General features: G+C 38.4%; 2 protein-coding genes across 6 annotated transcripts in view; both read left to right on the top strand.

The window, feature by feature from the left end:
- The window catches only part of npas2 (neuronal PAS domain protein 2), a 70,382-nt gene extending 60,399 nt beyond the window's left edge, over positions 1-9,983 (top strand). For all 4 annotated transcript variants that reach the window (XM_067439198.1, XM_067439196.1, XM_067439197.1 and 1 more), the window contains 6 exons: positions 552-710; positions 1,369-1,536; positions 1,626-1,816; positions 6,092-6,184; positions 6,361-6,571; positions 6,691-9,983. In XM_067439198.1, coding sequence (XP_067295299.1) covers positions 552-710; positions 1,369-1,536; positions 1,626-1,816; positions 6,092-6,184; positions 6,361-6,571; positions 6,691-6,864 — 996 coding nt within the window. In that variant the 3' untranslated portion in view covers positions 6,865-9,983. The remainder of the gene's footprint in view (positions 1-551; positions 711-1,368; positions 1,537-1,625; positions 1,817-6,091; positions 6,185-6,360; positions 6,572-6,690) is intronic.
- A 3,321-nt stretch (positions 9,984-13,304) lies between these two features.
- On the top strand, positions 13,305-26,872 carry radx (RPA1 related single stranded DNA binding protein). 2 transcript variants are annotated; one of them, XM_067439178.1, is made up of 15 exons: positions 13,305-14,241; positions 15,040-15,182; positions 15,279-15,471; positions 15,617-15,725; positions 18,048-18,148; positions 18,292-18,411; positions 18,504-18,596; positions 18,869-19,039; positions 24,036-24,190; positions 24,317-24,474; positions 25,172-25,216; positions 25,688-25,797; positions 25,886-26,173; positions 26,255-26,419; positions 26,540-26,872. In XM_067439178.1, the coding sequence occupies exons 1-15, from the start codon at positions 13,686-13,688 to the stop codon at positions 26,686-26,688; spliced, it is 2,556 nt and encodes an 851-aa protein (XP_067295279.1). In that variant the 5' UTR covers positions 13,305-13,685; the 3' UTR covers positions 26,689-26,872. The 2 variants fall into 2 exon arrangements, with proteins under 2 accessions (XP_067295279.1, XP_067295278.1); XM_067439177.1 differs by having other exon boundaries at positions 24,314-24,474.
- Positions 26,873-27,357: the final 485 nt, after the last annotated feature.

Below are 27,357 nucleotides of genomic sequence, written 5' to 3'. Positions count from 1 at the left end.
ACATTTGGATTATCATAAACAAGCTCAGAAATTAATGAATGCTTGGGGTAAAAATGCCATCAAATGTTTTTGAATTAATAATACATTTAAAAAGACCTTGAGTTCTTGAGTTTAATCTTTATCACACATGCTGTTTAAAAAAATACTAAATGTATAATGAGCGAGTATATCACGAAGATTTTTTTCATGAAGGTTTTTGTCTTATCCTGAATCACTATGGTACACATCAAATAATATCTAACTGTTTAAATTTAACTGATTAAATTTACATTTTAAAAACAACTTTTCTATTTTCATTTAAGAAATTAACAGATGAATAAGATTAGAAAACATTGCTCTTATAATGGTTAAAATACACATATCGTCCTGTAATGGGAGAGTTAAAATTGGAATGCATTTGATGGATTAGAAAGTGCTCCTAAATTTTTGACTGTGCTCCTAAAAATTTTTTACTAGGAGCACAAGTGTTTCTCAAGAAAAAAGTTAGCGTAGAGTCCTGTTGACTCTTTTAAGTGTGTGTTCTCATCGTTCTGTGTGCTTGTGGATTACAGACACAATCTCTGTACGGATTCCAGCAGCCTCAGCTAGGCGTCATGCATCAGCTGAAAGAGCAGCTAGAGGAGCGGACACGCATCCTACAGGCAGACATCAAAACACAACAACAAGAGCTGCACGACATTAAAGAGAAACTACAGCTCGCTAACCTACAGGTACGCACATATAATCATAAAATTGTATTAGTAGTATTAAACTAGTATTATATTTATTCGTGAAAATTTGGGTCAGATAAAATACATCATAAATAGACAATTTAATATTAAGAGGAAGAAATATATAGTACACTACTGATTTTTTTTGTGTTGCATTAATGTTATTAATTGCATAAACTAAAATTAACAATAAACAGTTCATTTGATACAGTATTTATTCATCTTTGTTAATGTTAGTTAATAAAAAGACTGGCCAATTTTTGATTTTAATTATGTATTAGTACATTTTACTATTTAACCAATGTTAACAAATTGAAAATTATTGTAGTACTAAAGTGTCATGATCCTTCATAAATCATTTTAATATGTTGATTTGGTGTTCAAGAAATATTTCTTATACAATTTATTTTGAAATCGATATCTTTGTAAAGTTATTTTTTTTCTTCACTCTCACTTTTGATCAGTTTAATGCATCCTTGCTGAAATTAATTTCTTAAAAAACAACAACTGACCACAAACTTTTGAAAAGTAGTGAAGATATAACATTTCCTTTCTCTGCAGAAAAATGCTACAGTGGAAGTTATTGTATTGGAAGTCTTACTTATTAGGGCTAAAGTGGTCTGATTCTGAACAGTGTATTTGGATTGTTGTCTTATAGATGTTTCTTCAGCAGCCGATACAGGGGGAGTTTGCCGGTTCTGGTTCGCAGCAGCAGCAGGGTCCAGGCAGGCCGGCCCAGCACAGCACACACCCCAAACCTCAACACTGTGTTTCACATTCATCACACACACTGATCAGAGAACAGCCCAGTAGCTCATCTGCTCAGGTACACATCACATCACACAACACACACACACGCGTTACTCACCCACAGACTTACACACTGATGGGTGGCTTGTGTTTATGTGTGTTTAGGGGCAGCAGAGACTGGTTCAGACTGGACACATGCAGACCGTCAGTGTTCCAATGCAGACACACACCAGTCTCACCACACCCTTTTACAGCAACCCAATGATGTTCTCACCCAACCACGGAAACAGACCCCAACTCGACACGCACTGCCAAAGACATACACACACCGACTACAGCCAGGATGGACAACTACGGTAACAACACACCTTAACACACAGAAAAACACAGCTTACTGTGTACTGAAGTACATTGTAAAGGCCTGTTCATACCAAGTCATAAATATTTAAAATTTGAACATTCAGACTGACACAAACTGTTTTTTTTACAGAATCAAAATAATCTTGTTTTAAATAATCTCTTTTCCATTGCACCGCAAATAAAACTGTGTTTTTTGTCTCTTGCCCGTAGTGGCTGCTGTTACATAAAACTAAAGTTTTTCCACATATAAGTGACAGTGAATAGCAGACGAAGAATATGGAACTCTTGAACTTTCATTTATCCCATCTGCCATTTTTTGATGCATTGGTCTTAACCTGTGGTGGCGAACTCCAGTCCTGGAGAGCCACAGTCCTGCTGAGTTTTGCTTCAACCCTAATCAAACACACCTGAACAAGTTAATAAAGGTCTGAAGAGTTACTAGAAAGCTACAGGTAGGTGAGTTTTATCAGGGTTGGAGCTGTAGGACTGAGGCTCTCCAGGACTGGAGTTCGCCACCCCTGGTCTAAACGGACAAATCTCATATAAAAATCAGACCAAATTTTTTAGTGAACATGTGCTTCGCCTTTTATAATATTCCTGCTGTAAAACCTCTCAATTCAAATGGATCAAATTAGGTAGACATTTATATTCTGGAAATTGTGTTTTAGGGTTTAGAAGAAAAACCTTGAGGCTAAAACAGTATCTCTGGTTGGAATAGCAGTTTTAAAGCAGTCATGATGGATGTTTCTTGAGATCACATTAAGTTGAACAAAAAAACAAATATACATGCTAAAATTCATTTTTCACCTTCATTCGGACCCTTTGTCTGTAATGATCCGTTTTTAAGGGGCAGCTCCTATAAGGTCCGTAAACATCTGCTGTTATGATTGGCTAACACCATTGCATATATAGGAAACTGTATCAACGGCAACTTGCTATTGCGTGTGAGTAAGTGTTTTGAAAACATTATCTATATAGAACCATAATTTACAGACCAAGCATTATGAAATGCTTTACTTGCGGATTTTGATCCAGCTGCTGTCAGATCCAAAACAGTTGGCTGTTTCATCTTTCAGCAAAAGTTTATTTTCAAACTCTCTATGACGCTGTTATAAAACAAAATGCTCTGAACAAACATACAATCCTCCGGCACAATCCGGGACGCCAGTGATTATAATGGGTTCTATCACATTATGTCAAGAGACCAAGACAAACTTCTCGTCATGACCCCTTTAATGATATTTTAACCAGATTAAAGGGGGGGTGAAACACTCAGTTTCAGTCAATCTCATGTCAATCTTGAGTACCTATAGAGTAGTATTGCATCCTTCATATCTCCGAAAAGTCTTTAGTTTTATTATATTTATAAAAGAAAGATAGGCTGTACCGAGTCTTTCCGGAAAAAAACGAGCGGCTGGAGGAGTATCGTGTGGGCGGAGCTAAAGAATGACGATCACGCACAAAGCGGTGACGTCCACAAGCGTGGAGAAGAAAACGCTACCCTAAATCAGATTCAACTAATACATATATGATCCAGAATAAGATCCGGAGGCTGAAATAAATTGAACAGGAGAAACAGCGACAGCAGGAACGTCCGTCTCTGTGGTATGTACTGTATTTAGTGGCCTGTCAACATTTGTGTTTGTTTACTCGCAGTTTATGAGGACATGATTCGGTTTATGGACTATTGTATGCGACTAAACCTTAGCAGTAGCAAGCAAAACGGTTTTGCACGTCAGGCTAGTGTAACGTTATATATAACCGTGGAGATCCACTTTTGCGACGCGACTGAAGCGTGATGCAAATGCAGCGCTGCCTTCCCGGAATACTGTGCTGAAGCGTTGAAGTCGCTTGACATCACCCATAGGCATGGGCGTAGATTACGCGGGGGACGCGGGGGACGTGTCCCCCTCACTTTTAATAAAATGTATTTTCGTCCCCCGCACTTTTACTGGGTCTCACCAATCCTGGTCGACCCGCTCCGAGCGGGATTCGAACCGGCGTTACCCTGTGCGGGGGCGGACAAGTTAACAGGGACGCTAACGACAGCCTTCTCTAATCTCGGTTGATAGCGCGTTTCTTGAGGTGCAAGTGTATTTACATAGAAACCAATGTGAATACATCAAGATTTAAATTCAGAGACAAAAAATAATCTATGCATGACCTGTCATTTTTTCCGAATCTTAATATGAGGAGGGCGCTCTCTCACAGAAAGTAGAAGTAATACCCTGTCACGCTGCTGAAGGAAAACAATCGTTATGAGTGATGAAACGTGACGACGACAATCAGACGATTGCGACAATGCTTTATGTGTTTTTCAAGTCATCTCAATGTAGGCTATTTATTGACAATAAAGTAGGCTATCATGAATAATGCAGCTTTTAATGTTTATTATCTTCTTCTGCTCACCAAGGCTGCATTTATGTAATCAAAAATGGTTAAAACAGTAATATTTTGAAATATTATTACAAATTAAAACAGCCTTTTTCCTATGTGAATATATAGTAATTTATTCCTGTGATCAAAGCTGAATTTATCATCATTACTCCAGTCTTCAGTGCCACATTATCCTTCACTAATCACTCTCAGATGAGGATTTCATAATCAAGAAACAATTTTGATTATTATCTGTGTTGAAAACAGTTGTGCTGCTTAAAAATGTTGTGGAAACCATAATAGCCTGCATGTTATTTTTCAGGATGCTTTAATGAACAGAAAGTTCAATGGACAGCATTTATTTGCATTTATTAAATAAATTATTATCTAATTTGTAATTTTAAAAAATATCACTTGTGATCAATTTAATGCATGTCTGATCAATAAAAGTATTAATTTCTCTCTTTTTTAATTTTACCACAAATGTTTAGATGGTTTCCAGAAAAATTAAGCATCACCATGAGCAGCACAACTGATAATAATCCTAAATGTGTGTTGATCATCAGATCCTCATATGAGAATGATTAGTGAATGATCATGTAACATTGAAGACTTGAGTAATGAGGATAAATTCAGCTTTGATCACAGGAATAAATCACACTTTACTATATATTCACATAGAGAACAGCATGGTTTACATCAGAATACATATTTTTTTACATTGCACAAAATCTGTGGAGTCTTAATGCAGAAGTGTTTGTATATAAACCAATCATAAAATTGGCATAAAAAATAGGAGAATAGGAGAATAATATTTTAGATATTAATTATTGGTTATTGTTCAGCAGTGTATTTGATATCTTGCCAAATTCAAAGCAAGAGATGCGATAAATTATATTGGTCCAAAAAAAATAATGGTAGGCTATTACGACATTTCTGTCCCCCTCACTTCTGAAAAGATGGCTACGCCCCTGCCCATAGGAATAAAGTGGAGCGTGGCGCGACAGACGTGTTGCACGGACGACTGGATCTGCACCTGAGAGTGTTAATGGGCGTGCATTTCCTCTCTCGCTCTAGTCACGCGCGCACCCTTCCGGGAGAAGACCCCGTACGGCCCATACAAGGACCTTCCGCTCTATTAACGTCAAGCCGAGCCATACTCAAAAAAAAAACTCTCTGAAACTTGTGAGAAACCGGAAGGAGTATTTTTAAAACAGAAATACTCCATCAAACGTCAGTTTGATCTTGTCAAACTTAGTTTTTGAAACTTTGTCTATGTTTAGGATGGGAATCCACGTCTTTAACAGTGTAAAAAGCTCAGTATGCATGAAACAGCATCCCCCCCCCCCTTGACAACAACCCGTGATTAGCTGTTTCTTAAAGGGATAGTTCACCTAAAAATGAAAATTCTGTCATCATTTACTCGCCCTCATGTTGTTCCAAACCTGAATGAGTTTCTTTTTTCTGCTGAACACAAAAGAAGATATTTGGAAGAATGTTTGTAACCAAGCACAGAGGGCAACCCTTGAATGCCACAGTATTTTCCCTACTATGGTATTCAATGGTTGCTCTATCTGCTTGGTTACAAACATTCTTCCATATCTTCCAAATATTTTCTTTTGTGTTCAGCAGAACAAAGAAATTCATACAGGTTTGGAACAACATGAAGGTGCATAAATGATGACACACTTTTCTTTTTTGGGTGAACTATCCCTTTAAAAAATAATATAGTAGATCCATGATACAGCGGTAAAAATCTAATTTAGTGATGGGTATAACAGAATGAGAGGTGATTTCTGATTGGTAGAGTTAGGGAGCTTCCTGATTTTGGTTACATCACAGAAACTTCCCTGATCTGATTAGTAATATAATACAGGGTGTTTTTGGATACGTAGGATGCTGCTAAACCAGCCAATGCAGACGCTTGTACCAGACAGCAATGGGGGGGCTCAGTCTTCCCAGTGCAGCTCAACTATTCAACAAACCAAGTAAGTGTGTGTGAGATTGATGGCCCCATTCAAAATAAATGTAAAATCATAGATCTGGTGTTGAGTTGAATTCAGAAGAACATGCTAGCATAATATTTTTACTATTTCTGCCATAACGTAGTACAATAGTTTACTATTTTAAATTCACCAATATTGTAATATTGTTTGTGTTACAGATATCCTCTGGACCAGCAGATGATGGCTCCTTCCTTCCCTGTGCAGCAGGTGAACTGTAATGCTGTCCTTGTCCCGTCTCCCGTCTTCACCTCACCAATCATGATCCCCCATAATAGTTTCATCACCCATCAGGCCACACCCACCTACACAACTCACCCGTCGGCTGCCCCACACAGTATACCACTACAGCAACCTCAGCAGTTCTTTCAGGTAAACAAACACAATTTGTCATTCTGATTTACAGTTCTTTTAGTCATCAACTGAATCATATGATCTTTTAATTCATAAATATACCGGTAAAATTCTGTCTCTCTCTCTCTTTCTTGAAGATGCAGCCTCAGGGTCTGATTCACAGCGCTCCCACTCAGGCCTTATTCCACACGCCTAGCGTTCCACAGCAAAGCATTGTGGGATATGTACAGCCACAGCAACAGCAGCAACAGCAGCAGCATCACTCACAGTCCGGCAACCTGCCGGACTACAGAAACATGCTCCCACGGTAGCCCCGCCCCTCGGGAGAAGACAAGAGGTTGCCAGGAAAGCGCGTTGAGCATTTAGCTCTGAAAGGCATGATGGGAAGGGACTCTCTCGACTTAGAGCAAGGCTCACCCCGAGCCAAACCAAATCGAGAAAGCCAAAGTCCCTTAAACTTCCCATGACAGCAAATGATGGTGATAATGCCACGAGGCCCACGGGGCTCTGCCTGGCCCGGACTGCACGCAGAGGATGCTGGGAGATGTAGGAGGAGCCCATAGGGGCGTGACCCAACTGTTATTCATGGAGCCGGGGGTCACAGAGCAGTCGAGCAGATGCTCCGTTGATAGAAAAAGGACAGAAAGCCGAAAGGGTTTTGGCACTGTAATGATACAGCCGGTTGACATTATCTGGACTTTTTAACAAACAAACACACACAAAACAAGACAAAATCAACTAATCAAGTAATGCCTTGACAGAGCTTAAACTCAATGCAGAGTCCGCTGAGTGTGTTGTCACATGTTCTGTTCTCAAATGCATACTAAAATACTAACTAAAAGAGAAATTACCCCACCAAAAAGAAGAAAAACACATGGCCATGAACTGTATTTCATCATATTTAATGTGTGTATGCTGAGTAGAGGAGCTGGACACAGTTCAGTGGAAACCCAATGTTTCAAAAATTTGGTTTTCTGTTATCATGTGCAGAGCAGGTTCGGTCCCCTCCTGTTGTTACGTTAACGCTAAGATAAGAATCTTGACTCACATTGTATATTTCAAATATTTAAGAACAATTTCACACTAAGGCAAAATTTTACTACTGTTGAGTTTTTTACAACTCAATCCTTGTTTATTTTATAGTTCCTCCACATAATGTGTTCTGGATGGTCATATTCCAGTACATTTATTTCGGTTTTCATATTTAGGCTAACATCTAGACAACTCCTCAAGAGAAGCATGTTCGCTTCCCTGAATTTTTATTTTTTGATGTTAATGTGGTCTGCATGTCCACACAGTAAATTTCCACTGATTTGATGTCAATATAAACAGATGAGCTAATATTTAGTTTCAGTATTACACAGGGATGAAGCTCTGTCTAATTTATGCTTCGTAGATGAGGGACTTTGTGATTGTTTTACGGTGGTGGGCGGAAGTGCAGCAGTTTAACTGTGATGAACAAATGAAGATAAAAAAGACAATAATGCAGACTGAATGATTGAAGACAATCATAATTGTCAGGCCTGCAGAAATGGAAATGTTCTCATCTGCCTGTGTCACTTGGGCTCGGTGTTTCACAAACACGACTCCAATATGAGTATAAAAAAAACATGCACTTATTTTCTTCTTTTTTTTGTGGGAGATGGTGTAGACCAGAGGTGTCCAAACTTTTTACAGGTCAAAAATCTGATTTGATTGAGGGCTGTTAAGTGTTTAACCTTGGTTCCCCTCATTTATGATTTCATAATATCAAAATATGACTCTGCGTTCTGCTTAACTGCGGCAGTATGTTGTTTGTAATTGTTTTAGTTAACACCAACTGACATTTTCTTTAAAAGACAAAGAAAAAAAAAAGATTCTTGAGCATTTTGGAAACAAAATGAACATTTGAATTAATCCACAAACAAATGATAAATAATATGCAAGGTAGATTTGTATTTCAGACAACAGAACATTGACTATTACAAGATAAATGATGTATATTATGAATAAGGTAATACTAGGCTAACCATCAGTGATGCACTAAACTAAGATTTTCCTTTGTGGTTTTTCATGTAGAGGCGACAGTCCCTGTTGACACGGATCTGGGAAGACTGCTAAAATCGTTGTATTATGCTGCCAGGCCAGTAGTTGGCGATGTCACTTTGTAATTAAAGAAACACTACACATCTGTAGACGTAACACGTAAGATGCATATGCATGGTGTCACAGTTTTCACAAATTCTACGTTTCCGCAGTTTATACAGTGACGTTAACGATATCATATTCAAAAACTTGCACTTTGAAACCCTTTTTTAAATGTTTGCATTTTCAGGGCCCCAAAATGCTGTTATCATGTAAATGAACACCCAAAAGGCATACAAAGTTTTCTGTTTTTAATTGAAAACTGTGTCATGTCCCCCTATAATATGTGATTCTGATCGGTCAAATTTTACGCACAGATTTATGAATAATAATGCAGAAATTTGATAATTGGCAGCATGATTTTTCTTAATTTAACGTGTGCATTTGTTTCTTCAATCTTGCATGTTCCACGTTTGTTGTGGCAGCACACGTGATTATAATCCGAGACGACCCCTGTAATAATAATTCACATAAGCGATTATTACGTTCCATAAAGCACTTTCATTATCAAGTCGATCATTTTTTCACTCCTACCTCACATGCTTTTCATTGTAGGCAGATGGGGCACAGAATGGGTGTGCCAAACAGCCCATACGGGTTGCGTTCGGAATCTTGACCCATTGATGGAAATTAAGCTACTGTAATTTAAGAGAAAAGGAAACAATTATGCTAATATACTATCTAGATCTATTCACAGTATTTTGACATTGTGAATTATAATTGCCGCGATAAACAGTATTACCGAATACTGTCACACGTTTACTTCACTGCCATGTTTTTTTCCCCTCGTGGCAAGTCAAAGGTCATCAGCTTTGGTTTGGGCATCTCTGGTGTATACATCTACGCGTCAGGCAAAGGGCAAAATTATGTTCTGGAATGTTATGAACACTCTCTGACCAAACCGGTAAAAAAAAATCTGACAATCATAAAATCTTGATTCGTTTCTTCTTTGCAGGGTCTTCAAGTTGCGCTTTCCTCTGTCCTGTCACCCGTTGCACATTTAAGACTGGTGCTGATTATTTGTATTTTTTTTAAACTTAAGTAAATTCTGTTCAAGAACGCCTAAGATGATCATGTGCCCTGCCTGTTGTGAGATGCGAATCGAAAAACAAGAATGTGTGTAATTTATACTTAGATTTTAGTGTTTAGCCAGGTATCTTTTCTTGCATTAGCAAGAAACGCTTCATGTTAGTGCCGTTTGAATGAAAGCGGAAAGTATTTTTGTACGCAAAGTTCCTCGACATTCCTTCGGCCGTCATGTACAGAAGTGTGAAACTCCCTGACACTCTCAGGTGTGACATCTTCACGCAGGCTTGTTAGCTTGTAGCTTTAACAAGCTTGTAGCTTGTTAAACTTTAGCTTCAAATCAGATGTTTCTCACAGATCAAACTACACTCAGTGGAAGCACTCCAGAGATTTTTACATTTCCAAGAGCTTATTTACAGCCCCGAAAGTCCCCAACCTGCCCATCTGAACCATTTCTAAAAGTTTTTCAAAGGTTTGTTTAGAGTCTGAATTGTGTAACTGGTTCATCTCAGTGTTTCGTTCTGCCTTTCTGGAGTGGCACTAGAAAAGACGAGGACGATGTTTCAGATGGTGGCTAGCACAAAGTGTCAGGTTTAGGGTGTTCTGCATCAGTGCCTCCTGTTTATCATCTTCTGCTGCTTTGAGATTATCTTTGGGTCTCACAAATGCTCTTTATGTCTGTAGACATGAGAGAAACTACGCTTTGAGTCAATTTTTTTAGTAACTTAACCTAAGAATCCATTTTGGAACACTGTAGCTGGTCTAACCTAGATGGCTGGTGAAACCATCTTGGACCAGCACCAAACCAGATCCAGTAGAGTAGACTTGCAAAGACTGATTTTGAAATGAGCAGGACGAATAAATCCAAAGGTTGCGATTTCTAGCCAATCTGATTCAGTCTTCATATGACGCCCTTTTAGAGTGCGCATCATCCCCTGAACAAAACCAGCTGCTTTGTCCTTCATTAAATGCCCATTTGTGGTGTTTTCATGACATATTTTGTCAGCCAGGCTCAAACATTTTAGTCTCAAATGTTGTTTGATTGTTTTGCAGATGTTCATGTATTTTGCTGTATCGTTTGCACATGCAGATGTGTTCTGTTTTTGCTCTTTGTGTTCATTGACTGGGTTGTGAGTGGTAGATGATACCTGTTCTGACTCTCATCTTCTTTTTCGTTTTCTTTTCATCCTGTGAAACTCTGGTTGTGGAGACTGCACTTTATTCTTTTCCCCTTCTTTATGTCTTTCAGTTTTTGCTCTCTCATTCTCTCTGGCCTGGATTTCTCCCCAAAAGTGTCTGTTCTGATGAGGTTTTAGGCCTCATGGATTGGTGCGAGTGTGTGTTGTGAGCGTATGTGTTATGCGTGTTAGGTGACATAACTCTCGCTGTGGCTATGAGAGCGTCAATGATTTTATATTCTACCAGGTGTAGGGATGAGACGGAAAACGACACCTGGTATAAACAGCCATCTCTGCTGATACTCTGCAGATAAAACGTGGAAGATATTGTAATATAAGACATACAAAAAGGTTTAGAAAAATATAGTTGTTTATTTTATAAGATGTCAGATAGATTGAAATAAATTTATATACAGTGTATGATTTGAAAGTAAAAAACAGAGGTATTTTGTAACAGATTAATTATTGAAGTGTCTTACTTTGGGGGACGTAAAGCTTTCTGTTTGTCAGTTCAGCGAGTTGATGTTGCACAGTCAATGATGTATGACTTGTTTTCCCCCTTTTATTCTTCTGTGTACATATACCATCACAACAAGCTTTAACATATTGTTAATATTGTTTTAAAAGAAATTAATTAAAAAGTTTACATTCTGAAAAAGCTTATGACCCTTCATTATTTTTAATCCACACAATTTTTTAAACAAAACCACTTGATTAAAAGAACGAGCTCTCTGACCCCTCCATAGCCAGCGATTGAATGACCACTTTCAAGGTCCAGAAAGGCAGTAAAGACATAGTCCATGTGACTACAGTGGTTCAATCTTATGAAGCGGCAATAATAAAAATACTTTTTTATTCAACTATTTCTTCTCGTATGTGCCAGTCTCCTTCGCTGTTGATGTAGTGAAAACAGTGCAGCCCTTCCGAGTTCTACGACTCACCATTGGCCAGCTCTCATGCGCATGTGTCATGGTGCTCGTGTGAACAGCATCGGCCAATGGTAAGCCGGCGTTCTGACGTACTGATTCAAACCGTATTATTTAGGAGCGTATAGGAGACTGGCAAAAAAGTATTTTGTCCCTTTATAAAATTGAGGTTGAACCACTGTAGTCACAAAGAGTATTTTAACAATGTTTTAAACAATGTTTTTACAACCTTTGTTGAGCTTGGAAGGGCTCCTGTCACGTATTTCCAAGTGAAAAAGAAATATTGAACAGAGGGCAGGGTTTGACTTCAGCGCTCCTACTCTCCATCTCGCGCTCATAGAAGACTAACGGTTGGAGGGGTGAGGTTAAGCATTTTAAAACCTAAGCTGTCAAACTGCCGTCATCTGAGAAGGAACGCCATTTCTAGACCAAGTAAATAGGGTCAATTTTGATTTCATGAGGACTTAAAATTACTGGAAGGGTCAGAGAGCCCTCGGATTTCATCAAAAATATTTTAATTTGTGTTTTGAACATAAACAAAGGTCTTATGGGACTAGAATGTCATGAAGGGTAAGTAATTAATGATGAAATTATTTGGGGGGTGAACTAATCCTTTAAATTGCATCACAAAATATGTTATTATGAAAATTGTGTTATTTCAACAGTATTTAATTAAAATATTTTTAAAAATCTATCGTGATACACTTTGGGACCATAAAAATACATTTTCCTTAAGGTCATTTTTCTTCTTCCCGAATCATGAGCAGCACCTTTCATAGTCACAGCTTAAGCCTAGTGCAGATACAATTGTAGCCTATGTTTGAGTAGTTTAGTGTTTTTTTCCCCCTCAAGATGCACACCAGTAATGTTTTTTTGTTTTTTTCTAAAGCACATTTATAAAAAGCTACTTAAATGGTCTAACTTACCTAAGGCCTACTCCCGGCTTAATCTAAGCCCTCTCTGAGAGACCAGGCCTACATGTATTTGAAACATGGGGACCAGTGTTGGGTGTAAGTAATTAGTTACTGTAATTTAATTAATCTTTTCCTTTGAAAAAGTAAAGTAAGGGATTACTCTTAGTTTTGTGTAGTTTAATTACAGTTACTTCACATGTAATTGAATTAAATACAGTGTATAGACTGTAGAACAATTATACATAATACAATAGTGGAATTAATATCAAAGCTTTAAAATGCATGTTTTATCTATCCTTCTCAAGTGTAAAACTTTGGTCAGTTAATAAGAATAATTGATGTTGTTTTTATATTTTGTATTTGAATTAATTCAAATAGCTGTTTCATGTCTATCCTTGAATCACTTAACTAGTCGAGCTTGATATAGGATTAAGAAAGTGATTAGTAATAAGTAATTAAATACTTTTTGGAGAGAGTAATTTGTACAGTAATCTAATTACACTATTGAAGATGTAATTAGTAACTAGTAATTAATTACTTTTTTAGAGTAACTTACCCAACACTGATGGGGACAAAGCTGTCGTGTCCTCCTTGCCTGTAGGTGGCGATGTGGTTTACTTTCAGTGTTTTGTGTTGCTCGTGATTCAGGAAGAAGAAACACGAACTCGCCGCGCGCTCGGAGTTTGTTTACATTCAGAGGTTCGAGCTGACTTCAAATTGCAATAAATGAAACAGTCATAAACTATAAAATCGCATTTACTTATATTATTTCAAAATGTAGACGAATAATACAGCGTAAAGGTTAGATATGTACGCTTAGCAAGTCTATATCCAATACAAACTCACTCAAAGAAGTAACGTTAAACGTTACTATTTAATGTTTCGATCTGGTTCTGACCAAATCGTGTAACGTTAGAGGTTTGTGTCCGGATCCGGGACGTTCTAGCCGTCTTTGGTTTCAGTGATGGCAGGTCCAGCGGATCACATTGCCAGCGGGTCCGGTTCTGCTCTTCAGGCGGTGTTTGAGCAGCTGCGGTCCGCGCACACTCTCTCCCTGACTCTCGCCAGCCCGTTGTGCCTTGCTGTCATCGCTCTGGACCGGTACTTGAGCTCACAACATCCCTCCGGTGAGAGCTACAGCTACGACCTGACGATTACAGACGGCCAATGGAGGATGAAGTGTCAGCTGGCGGACAGTCTCAGCCGCTGGGTCCGGACGGGCGCGCTGCGCTGCGGTTCTGGGGTCCTGGTGTCACAGCTGTCATTGTTTCACGATGAGACGAGACTGAGTCACAGTTACTTGCGGATAGACGGCATCGACAGCGTCGTGTCGCTTCCTGAAAGACTTCAGGCAATTAAAGACGTTGAGAAAATCCCGCAGTGGTGCCAGGACTATGTGACCCGACCTGATGGACCTCTGCAGCTGAGCAGAAAGTATTATTTACCATTGTGGATAAACGATGATCCTTATGGGAGCGTATGGATTCCGAACAGCCCACCTCCAGACGTGGTTATTGATGGTATGAGATCACAGCAGTGGTCAGTTGCAATAGTGGTCAATATATATAAATAAATGTACGTACTAAATACATATTACATCACAATAATTTAAATTCCTATATTAAAGGATTAAATAAAAGTTAAGATTGCAAGTTTCAAAATGTAGCCTAAACTGCTTAGTTAGTTTAGGACAAAATTATTTATTTTTTGTTACTAATAAACGTATAATATTAAAGTCAAAATGTAGGACATGAATTTTATCCATCGTAAATCGATTGGATCGTTGGCAGTTGTAGTTTGCTATTGTTGTGAACTCATATGAGTGATGTTGTCCCGCCTTCATACCAGTAAATATTTCATCAGTGAGAATATGAATATTCAGAAGAACGACATTTCTTCTGAAGTAATGTTGTTGCTAGTGGAAGGGGAAATTATTTTTATTGAAGATTATGAGGGCACATGAATGTAAAAAAAAAACATGATGTGCACAGATGAATAATAAAAAAAAGTAAAAATAGCTTAAAAGGGTTAGATATTTAAGTTTGAAAAATAGAGTCATTGTTGCATGTTAAAAATTGTGAATGAAAGAGGCATTTTATATAGCGCTTTCATATGTACTACTGCACACATAGAATGACCATAGAGGGTCAGGACTCAGGAGGATGTTTCGAAAGTAAATTGCAGACAAAAATGAGAACATTGAATGAGAGAATTTACTAGTTTATAATATTTAAAAACAGCTGTTGTTTTGCTTTGGTAGTGTGTCCCTCCTTCCATTTATATTTGGTTAATGTTGTTGTTTTCTTTCTGTTTGTCAGTCTCTAGAATCACTCTTCTTGCGGACCTGGACGCATTCTTTCACAGCTCCAGACGTCCTCTCCCACTACTGGTCCGAATTCTGCATAGGTCCAGGATCCGGTACTATGGAAAACCAGGACAAAACATTGACTTCCCATTTCAGGTGAGTTGAGGTCATAGGTCACTTTTTTGTCTGCAGCTGTTGATTTTTTTTTTCAGTGGTGCAAAACATAATTTTTATTTCCGCCCCCCCTTTCAGGTTTACTGTGAGGTGGCTGATCAGAGTGGTGTCATGTCTATGGTTGTATGGAATGATCTTTGTCCTGAGTGGTTCAACCGACTGACAGTTGGCTCGGTTCTATATCTGCAGCAGTATTCGTTGAAACACAGTTATCAGAAGCGTTCTAGACCACAGATCCGCACACTCTCTCTTATGACTTTCCACTCCATCGGTATGAACCCTTTAAACTGATTTTTTCCAAAGCTAGCTTTCTTATGCTACCATGGGTTTGTCTTATACAGGTTCATTATTAGACCATTTCATGAAAGAGTTTCATTATTTTTAGCTCTTTGTTGTGGTTGTTTTGTGTGTTGTAGAGATCTGCTTAAATCCTCGAAGTCCTGCATCTGTAGTGACGGTGATTCCACCAAAAAGTGTTCAGCCTCAGTGGGGTCTGCCTGATGTCCCATACAACTTTGCCACAAGGTACACATATACTCACCTCTTACACTTGTTTTAGTGTATTAGTTTGGGAAAAAATACTAACATTTCAAGGGAGTCTTACATTTCATTCTTACATTTGATGTGCACTGCCATTCAAAAGTTTGGGGTCAGTAAGAATTTTTATATGGAAGCCTGTTTCCGCTACTAAATTTATAAAAAATAAAAAAAGAGTAATTGCGAATCACAATTTTGAGATGTAAACTAATTGCGAGTTTATATCTCAGAATGCTGACTTTATAACTCAAAATTGTGAGAGAAAAAACACAATTCTTTTTTTTATTTAGTCGCGGAAACACACTTCCATTCTTTTATTCAGCAAGGATGCATTACATTAAAGGGGGGGTGAAACACTCAGTTTCAGTCAGTGTCATGTCAATCTTGAGTACCTATAGAGTAGCATTGCATCCTGCATATCTCCGAAAAGTCTTTATTTTTTTTATAATTATATAAGAAAGATGCGCTGTTCCGAGTCTTTCCGAAAAAAGCCGAGCGGGTGGGGGCGTGTCGTGTGAGCGGAGCTAAATAATGACGTGTGCTCGCTGCTGCTATTGTGTTGAGTGCGTCGAGTGCGTCGTAAAGCTGTCATCCCTAACAGCGGGGAAAAAACTTTATTCAAAATAAAAATATGGCTTTTAATCAGATACAGCCATACATCTATGATCCGGAATCAGACCCAGAGGCTGCAGTTGAACAGGAGCAGCAGCAAAAACGACTAGAGCAGGACGTCTCTATGTGGTACGATATACACTAACTATATAATATGCTTAGCGGCTTGTGTTATTTACATATTTATACTTGAATTATATCGTCGTATTTTTGTCTTTGAAGGTGTACATGTGGGAAGTGCAGTTGTGCACGTGTGTTTGTGTGTTTACGCGTGGTTTGTGTAGACAGGCTAAGTTAGTGTTTACATAGATAGACACGGAATAGTAGCGCATTTGAATGAAGAAGCGCGCTTATTTAGTTCAACATATTTCCCCCCTCTTTGTGTATTGTTGAGTGCTTTTACAATACACAAACATAAAGTTACACATATAGTGGCCAGCTAAACAAATGTACACGCACTACACATCGCATGCTCCATTGATCAATTTCTATATATAGTAATATATATAGTAACTATACGTGATCATGTTTGGGCTACTTGATGAGCATAGACACAGACATTTGAAGCAGTCTAACTCACCGCCCGCGGTTCTAACGTTGGGACTGCTCCATCCTTCAGCATTAGGCTATTGGAAAATCCGGCGTCATGCTGGGCCATGTTTATGAAACAGTCGGCACCGAAATGCAGCGAACAGATATAAACATTCGCGCAACTCAGTTGCTGATCCGGAAAAGCAAATTACATCCACTGTTGCCTTACCGCGGGGTTTTGGGGGAATCTGTGCAGGACTGTCTTGGTCTGGCAACCAAAAACGCACTTTTTGATGTCATTGTTAATTGTGCACATTACCTGTGCAGCGCAGCCTACGAGCGCTTTGATGGGCATAGCCTGTTGCTTTCGCTCTCTCCCTCTCTCTCTCTCTCCCTCTCTCTCTCTCACATGCTTCCGGTAGAATTGTCCGTAAGGCCCATACAAGGAAATTCCGCCCCCACTAACGTCAATGGGGACGCATGATCGCAAAAAACTTGCCGAAACTTATGACTAACCGGAAGTAGTATTTTTGACAAAGAAATACTCCCATCAAACGTCCACCTTAACTTTTGAAACTTTGTCCATGTTTAGTATGGGATTCCATGTCTTTAACAGTGTAAAAAGATCAGTATGCATGAAACAGCATTTCACCCCCCCTTTAATTAAAAACTACAGTAAAGAAATTTATAACGTTACAAAAGATTTCTATTTTAAATAACTGCCAACCTTTTGAACTTTCTATTCATTGAAAATGTATCATAGTTTCCATAAAATTATTAATCAGCAGAACTTTTTTTAATAATGATAATAATAAGAAATGTTTTTTGACCGATCAAATCAGCATATTAGAATGATTTCTGAAGGATTATGTGACACTAAAGAGTAATGGCTGCTAAAAAAATCAGGTTTAATATTATTAATATACAATAATATTATAGTTTTTACTACATTTTGAATCAAATAAATACCAACTTGATGCTTCTTTCAAAAGCATAAAAAAACATACCAACCCCTTTCTGGATCATGATTGATGTGTTAGGATTATTTTATTGCATTATGGATTTCATTTTTTAATACAATACACCTTTTGTCATAAAGCCAAACAACAATTTCCCCTATGGTGGATAGTAAATTCAGTTAGCTAAACAAATTTTCTCTGTGACCAGGTCAGAGGTGGACTCGATGAACAGTAATCAAGCCTGTGATGTCATTGGTCTTGTGACTTATGTGGGCCGGGTTGAGCGAATCAGGAGCAAGGAAAAGACAGGTATAGCTCATTATTGAACTGCTGGTTGTCAGTTAATAATGCTTCCTGATGCAAGCTTCATTTGTAATATTCATATAATTAGGGTTGACTGTTTAATCAAACCATTTTGTGTGTTTGTGTGTGCGTGTGTGTGTGTCTGTCAGGATCTGAAAAGTTTTGGGCATATCGCTGGGTACATGCAGTGGATGGGACAACTGACTCTCCCTTTATCCTGGAGATCTTCTCCTCATCTCAGCCAGAGATTTTCAACAACGTCTGCCCTAGTAAAACATCAGCCCATGTCTTTATGTCCACAATCATTGTATTTCTCTTATGCTAAATTACCTTATTGATTCTCGCTCACTCTCTCTCTCAGTGACGTACCTGGTGTGCACTCAGATGAGGGTGTGTCAGATAGGCTGTTCTGTGTATCTGACCAGCAGCACAGAAACACAGCTCTTCATCACAGGTACATTCCAGATAAAATTAGGTCACATATAACCACAATCAGTTCAACTACAGCATGTTTCAAACTGTTTTGAAATCGCTTTATCTCTGCAACCACGACCGCCCATGAATAAAACTCCCACCACCACTTGAAACGGCATAGAGTTTCAATGCTAGATACCTCTCCCAGCGCACCAACAGCCTCTAACCTCAGTTGTTCGCAGATTTGTTTGAAATTAGGTCCATCTTTTTGAAACCCTGTATATTTATATGGCTATGTTTTTGCATTAACAGGCTGCCATAAAAAGCAGCCCTATGTCAATGAGCCAAAAGTTAAAGCATTCATCCAGTGGACTAAGACACTGAAGGACAGTGTCATGCTGCGCAGGACTGCAGTTGGAGGACACTACTGCTACCCTCCTGCCCCACCCACCTTCACACCAACCACCAATAGAAACATGACCAGTAAGATTTCACTTTCTTAAAGTTCCTTAAAGGTGCCCTAGAATGAAAAATTGAATTAACCTTGCCATAGTTAAATAACAAGAGTTCAATACATGGACATCACATACTGTGAGTCTCAAACATCATTGCCTCCTCCTTTATATGTAAATCTTGTTTGTCAAAATCACCACGGAAAAACAGACTATTTTCAACATAACGGCAACTGTGACTCAATCGCTGGGATCCTTAAAGGGGGGGTGAAACACTCAGTTTCAGTCAATCTTGAGTACCTATAGAGTAGTATTGCATCCTTCATATCTCCGAAAAGTCTTTAGTTTTATTATATTTATAAAAGAAATATAGGCTGTACCGAGTCTTTCCGGAAAAAAACGAATGACGATCACGCACAAAGCGGTGACGTCCTCAAGCGTGGAGAAACCCATGGCTATCGATCTCAGCTAATAGATATATGATCCAGAATCAAATTCGGAGGCTGAAATAAATTGAACAGGAGAAACAGCAACAGCAGGACGTCCGTCTCTGTGGTATGTACTGTATTTAGTGGCCTGTCAACTAGGGATGTCCCGATCACGTGATCGGAAATCGGGCCCGATCACGTGATTTCAGACTCGATCGGAATCGGACGTTACATCCCGATCAGGACTCGGATATATATGTATATTCTGGGGTGAGAGACAAAGTGAGCACTTGCACCGCGGTTCATCTCACATCTGATGACGCAATAATATAGGTTGTAACTTGAAAATAGTGCTTTATGTAGGCGGCTATGTTTCTGTAGATGGATACACGTGCTGGCTCCTCAGTGATACATTACAACAGCGCTAATAAAAGAAAAAAAACTTTGTTCAATTCATGCGAGTGCTGTATTGTCATTGAATATGAGCAGTCATTTTCACTGTCATGTGTAGAGAAGACGCGAATGAGAGCGCGCGCGCTGATCTGTCTCTGTGCATCCAACGGGGTAATCTAGCGCTCGGAAAGCGTTCCACCCCTAGGGGCTGCCATTGCTAACCAAGCCATCACCTGCTGTTAGCATCCCATTGACTCCCATTCATTTTTGAGTCACTTTGACAGTGAATAACTTTACATCTGAGGCGTTTAAAGACTCCATTTGTCCATTGTTTATTTCTAAAGAAACACGACAATGTATAAAAGGCTCCATTACCTTGTATCTTACACTATCGCCCCACAGAAGCTGTTTTTGTAAAAATAGGCTAAAGATTGCGTCATAACCAACGCGACTCTGTCGCACAGTTGAGAAATTACCGTATAGACCTGAGGAGACGCTCGCAGGCAATCTTTTACTGTCTATCAGACAGTCGGGGGGACGTGGAGACAAAGTCTGATAAAGTCAAGGGGGAAGAATGGAGAGAAGCCCATAGTGAGCCAAAAGCAACGGGAGAAAATATTTAAACAACGCGATTCAGCTTTCACTTTCCACATCTACTAGAAGACCTACCGCTGTCAGACAGGAGGCTCACGTCACATCTACGTCGTCAAGCTCAGTCTGAGCCTGCGCAGTTCGCTCAGCCATCAGGAAGTGAGTGCCCCTAGGTTGACTTCATTCTTTTGCCGTAGACGTCAATGGGAACGCTCGGTCCATTTCTTTTACTGTCTATGTGTGCATCACCCGAAAGCGCGCACTCGTCTCACAGCGCGCAAATATTGCATTCTCTTTCAAGTCTTGTGGTTAAACGGACCAACTCACACAAGAAGTATGTCAGCATGTCCATCTTAATGAGTATCCAAGAAGACATATAGTCTGAATATGCTTTAAGAGGACTTTATGCAGCCGAGAAAGACGACGCAGAGCCTTCCATTAGGTCTTAAAGGGGCAGTAGCCGTGCTGTCTGTTTAATGTCAAAGAAAAGATAAGGAATCAAATCACCCACTGCTCTTGATTGAATAGCTTTTGTAAGGATTAGTCTTTAATTTAAACAGTTAAATATGCATTTTACATTTGATTAGCCTAATTTATTCAATTTCTCTACCTAAAAACTAATGTTACACCTATAAAAACCTGAAAAGTATTGTTAATTACACTTCAGTCAAATTACACTTCAAATATTTTTTTCCCCAAAGTTAATTTATGTCATTGTAGGCAGTTATCATCACGATGATTTCATTTCAAGTGTTCATTTTTTTAAATAAGTTTAGTTTTAGTTAGTTATTTGATGCTATAAAAACGGCTGTGATGTCATGATTGACAGCTGAGATCGAGTGAAGTCACTAAGGCACTAACAGACTTTTATTATTGGGAGCAGATTATTTAATTTAATTTCCATAACTGTTTATTTCACACCAACATAATTAATTGTTCTGCATCTGCAACTCCGGTCCAGGAATTTTTTAATTTTAATGTTGCACTAAAATCCAAAAGTGAAGAATTTATGTTATTTATTACTTGATTGTTCAAGCTACCTCACAGAAGTGCTCTGTTTGTTTGAGTTGTTGAGTGTTAAAATAAGGTGAATAAAATAAAAAATAAGGAACATCCTGGTTTGTTTTTTCACTCTTCTTTATTCTTTTTTTATGTATTATAGAAGTATCGGATCGGGACTCGGTATCGGCAGATACTCAAAATCAAATGACTCGGACTCTGACTCGAAGGCAAAAAAACCTGATCGGGACATCCCTACTGTCAACATTTGTGTGTGTTTACTCGCAGTTAATGAGGACATGATTCGGTTTATGGACTATTGTATGCGACTAAACCTTAGCAGTAGCAAGCAAAACGGTTTTGCACGTCAGACTAGTGTAACGTTATACATAGAACAACAATGGAGTAACCGTTAGCGCATCTGAATGACGAAGCACGCGATCGTGTCGTTTACTGATGTTTACTCAAGCAACGATAGCCAACAGCACAGACATTTGAAGCAGTTTTACTCACCGACCGTGAACCTTGATCGCTGGGACCGCTCTGTCAAAAACACACTTCTTTGGTATGATTTGCTAAAGTCCTGTGACAGCAGTGACCGTGGAGATCCGCGATGTTGTGAAGCTTCCCGTTATTTCTGCGTTCAAATCGGTTCAAATGCAGCGCTGCCTTCCCGGAATGCTGTGCTGAAGCGTTGAAGTCGCTTGATGTCACCCATAGAAATAAAGTGGAGCGCGGCGCGGACTATTGACTTATTGACTGTCGAACCCATTTCGGATTAAATTGAAAGTTTCTTAGTAAGATATTACGATAATATCCCCTGTTGTCTAGTTTCAACACAAAATGCTAGCATTGGAAACTCCAAGTAGCACACATAACAGTTTGTCATAAAATACAACAGTAGATCCCTTTTGACAGATTCAAATCTAAATTAGCCTATATTTCATCATTAAAACATAACTCAGAAGCTAACGCTCACTCGATTCTTGTAGCTAACGTCACCTTCTCCACCATCTAAGTTGAAGCGATAGTCATTTGACAAGGCTTCTAGTCAATTTGTTAAATAAATATAAATTTTTGCGAACTGAAGTATGATTATTTTGCAGCGGATGAGTAGTAAACATGACACTGACTATTGTGGCTTCTTCATTACTTTGTTTGGCTAAATAAATCGACTTTTAAATCAGTACTCTACTTTCAAACTATAACGTTACTGTACAAACAACATATTTACGCGCTACCCAGTTCGTGATTCAAAGTTGAGAAGCTATCATTGTAAAATCATTGCCATGACGGATGGTATAGATGTGTTAGCTGTCATTGAGCAGCAGTGCAGTGAAACAGCCAAACAGAGCAGATCTCAACATTAATATTCATGACTCTTCCAAATAAAGCAAAAACAGAGCATTGCATCCTAGGGACATTTAACATTTAATCATTTAGCAGACGCTTTTATCCAAAGCGACTTACAAAAAAAATGGGAGAGCAATAGAAGCAACGAAACAAACAAGGCCAACAACCTCTAAGAGCTGTAAGAAATCTCAATTAATTAGCACAGTACACATTTTTTTTTTTTTTTTTTTTTTTAATTTTATAGCCATCTACAACAAAAAGTCAAGTACGCAAATACAGAACACCGGATTTTGATAGCGAAGATAACAACAATTTCTAGGGTTGTAAATGGACCTGTAAAACTTTGTCTGGACAAATTTAGACCTTAAATAAGCCACATTCTCTCTATTTAGATATAAGAGAACAATTTAACATATTGTTTCAAATCATTCTAGGGCACCTTTAAAAAAAGTTGACCTATTGAATATTGCAGTATATATTATACAGGATTCATCTGTTCACATACTTTTTATTTACGTTTGTATTACTATATTTTAATCCATGTGCCTCGTAATCTTTAATCAAAACTTCTCTGTTAATGCGTTTACTGAGAGGGGCTCGCATGAGATCACAGCAATATCGTTTCATGCTGACTTTAAATGTAGACAGTATTGCGAACAGAATCATTGCCATGCAGTCATGAGTTGTTTGATTTCCAAAGTTCCAAAGACTTAAGATAATATGTAATATTAAAGTCCCACTGCAGTCAATAATTATACGACATGCTTTGAATAACTTAGAAAATCAGTGGTGAAAAGCCCTGCACTTTGGCGGAATTGGTTACATGTTTGACGGGAGGGAAACAAAAAATTGCACACTTCGGCAGACTGCAGTGTTAAAGGGATAGTTGTCTCATAAATGGACCCCATTGACTTCCATTGCATGGGAAAACATACTATGGAAGTCAATGGGGCACCGGCACCATCAACTGTTTGGTTACCAACATTCTTCTAAATATCTTCTTTTGTATTCAGCAGAAGAAAGGAATTCATACACATTTTAGACAAATTGATGGTTAGTAAATTATGACAGGATTTTTATTTTGGGGTGAACTATAGTTTTTTTTTAAATATTCTCCATTGATGGTGATGACTGATGAATTTGCAAATGGTTTGTCTTAAAGCATATTAAAAACAAAAAACAACACAACTTGATTTTAATCACAGGGGGTCTTTAACTATTTAACTAAACTAATGAAACGCATTTAATCCTGTGTGTTTGTAGATGAGTTATTAATTACAGCAATTGCTGAGCTGAAGGGGGAGCTGGAGAGTCTGCAGTACAGGGAGCACAGGAGAGTGGCTGTACAGGGTTACGTATCTGCTGTAAAGTATCACACTTGGCCACCACAACCTGAACCACCACATAAGGATCAACAGGTCTGTACTTCTAACTCAAGATAAAAACCATGAGGACAGTGTGCCATTTCCCTTTTACATTTTTGTAGAAAGAATCTAAATGTCCTGACTAAAATAATAGCATCATTCGTGGTGTCTTTAAAGCAGGCGGGTGTCTCAGTACAAGGGGTCAGTGACACTGGAGCTGCCATTCCTCATCCCACTAAGGATGAGATGACTGCGTCACAGAGAGAAACGGATTCAACATCACCTGATTCGGATATTGCAGTCTCACCCAAACGCAGGAGAGTGCAGACAGGATCTAGGTAAAGCGGTTTAGCCCGTACACATAGCCATAGTGTATCAAATCCATGATCATGTTCATTATACACTACCGTTTAGGTTTGGGGTCAGTGAGAAAAGGTTTTTTGTTTATTTTTTATGATTTTGAAAGAAGTCTCTTATAATCACCAAGACTGCATTTATTAGATCACAAACACAGTCCAATTTGTGAAATTGTATTATAATAAAAAAAAAAACTGTTTTCCATTTTAATGTAATATATGCCTGTGATGGTAAAGCTGAATTTCCAGTATTCAGTGTCACATGATCCTTCATAAGTCATTCTAACATGCTTAATTGTTACTCAAGATTTCTGATATTTTTGTGGAAACCATGATACATTTTGTCAGGATTATTTGATGCAAAGAACTGCGTCTATTTGAAATAGACATCTTTTGTAACATTATAAAAAATCACCCCAAACTTTTAAACAGCAATATACATATTTAAGGAAGAGTCTAGAGACAGATAATTACATTGTCAAAGGGACAAAAATGTATCAATAAAAATAATGCCAAATACTGTTTCTTGGCAGGTAAGATGTTTATGGTTGGTTTATTTGCCAATGGCAGGTGTGGAAACAAGACTGAATAAATATAGCTTTATTAGTTTAAATACTTATATGAAATGTTTTTAATATCAATAGTGTGTCACCAAATATTGTTTTCCTTCTTTGTTTAGAGTGCATTGTCAGTATTTCACCAGATCCAAAATGCAGTCCAAAAGGTAATCTAAGCAGTATTACTTGAATTACTGAATTTGGCAGAATTTCAATTTTCCATCTACATGTCTATTTTTTTAGTAAATTAAAATATTATGTTAAAGCCATATATAAATATGAATCACTGTTCAGTTAAGCATTATATATATATATATATATATATATATATATATATATATATATATATATATATATATATATATATATACACACACACACTTTTTTTATATTCTAGTTGAGTAGTATCATATATTTTAATCTGAAAATGTAACTGTTGTTTTTTTGTTTATTGCCTGTTGTTAAATTACGGCTAGTCGAAAGCTATATATTTAAAGGTCCCATTCTTCGCGTGTTTTCGAAGCTTTGATTATGTTTACAGTTTAACATGAGTTCATGTTTTGCGTGTAAAAAAACCACAGTATTTTTCACATAGACTTTCATTGTAAGTGCATAATATGATTTGTTTTTCCATTGAGGTACAATGAAGAGGAGGAAGAAGAACAACCAGATGAAGGGGAGTTTGAGTCAGAGGAATTTGAGGGTGAAGACGTACACACATCAGTTAGACAGTCAACTGTAGGAAAAGGTGTTGAACCCTCTGAACATCACTGAAATAAAATAATATATACTTTTAAACTCTATTTCTAATATCAAATATTGTGTCGTTTTTAAAGTGACCGACCAGACATTGCAAGTCCCAGATGTTCAGCAAGCTGCTAGCCACCCCACTGCATTATGGGAGAGCAGAGTCTGGCCGTTAGTGAAACATCAAGTGGAAGATCACTTTTGCTGTGGCAGACTCGATCAGGAAAGTATTCCTGAAAAATTCCACTTTGATGACAGAGAAGTTCTACTACATGACCTGAACCTGAGCCCAGCGAGATGGAACCCGGATCTGACCTTGCAGACGCGCACACACACACCTGTGGCCTGCACCGGCTACTTCACGCTCACGATTCTGGGTAGGAGCAGCACTTGCAGCTCACTGTTGTGGAATGGAGCTATAGCTTCAGGTAACAACTGTGCATCTCTCCTTCTCGCAGGGCTGAATCAGACGGCTGCAGTAGATGTTCTGTTTGTGCCCGTTGTCTCATCTGATGACCCCAGAGCTGCTGGAGTGCCACACACTCAGCATGACAACTCACTGCTGTCCTGCATGTCATCAGGACGTCTGTGTGTTCAGCCAGACGGTAGCTGCGCAGCACCAGGTGTGTGTATGCGTTTTACCACTGTTCTGTGTTCACATCCTCCATTTCTGCTGAATAACCTGTGAGTCACAGTGACATACTGTAGCACTGAAGTGTGTCTGTGCATGTTTTTTCCTGCAGGGTCACTGATGAGTTCTGCTCCTCAGCTTGAGTCGGAGCGTGTGGTGTGTATTGTTGATCTGTGTCTGCTTGGAGAACACAGGGTAGAAATGATCTGCTCTAAACTCTACAGGACAGCAGACGTCTGCCAGCCTGATAGCACTCAATGAGAGGCCACACATCACAAAAATAATCATGCAAAAGAAAAAGGCAGATGACTGATATCAGTGTGTTCTTATCAGAGTTGTTATTTTTGGGGACTGAAAGACTAATTTTTATGTGTGAATTGGCTTTCTTGTTTTGTAAGTGTTTTTGTTTTGTAGTTGTATTAATAAAATATGGTTATAGCCTTTTGTTTGCAATTTGCAATTTTTTTAAGAAACATTTTGGAAAAATAAACAAACTCAAAATGTTCTTTAAATCTATTTGTATTTGTATTTGTTTATTTGAGTAGGGACAAGTATGTCACATAAACAAATGTTACATACTACAACATTTTAGCCGAAGCTAATTCTCAATGTCCGTCCCTAGTGAGCATTTACAAAATTAAACAATACACAGTAAAATTAAACAAAGTAATACAATATAAAACAATAGCAACAAAGCTGACAATCAGTGGTCACATATTTGACTTCTGATTAAAGTGTCCTTGAGTTTGTGTTTAAAAGTGACCCAGTTTGACTCTCCCTTAAGTTCAGTATCTAAACAATTCCAGACCTTTATGCCTTGTACAGAGAAAACTGATTGTCCAAACAAAGTATTGCGTCTCGGAATCTGACAGTTCCCGTTCAGCGCTCCTCTAGTCCTTGAACCCCCAACCCTGAGAGCAACTATGCAAT

Source organism: Pseudorasbora parva, chromosome 3 (genome assembly GCF_024679245.1).
Source record: "Pseudorasbora parva isolate DD20220531a chromosome 3, ASM2467924v1, whole genome shotgun sequence".
Classification (NCBI taxonomy): Eukaryota; Metazoa; Chordata; class Actinopteri; order Cypriniformes; family Gobionidae; genus Pseudorasbora; species Pseudorasbora parva.
The sequence above is the reverse complement of the archived record's forward strand: the minus strand, read 5'-3'. Positions and strand labels throughout refer to the sequence as shown.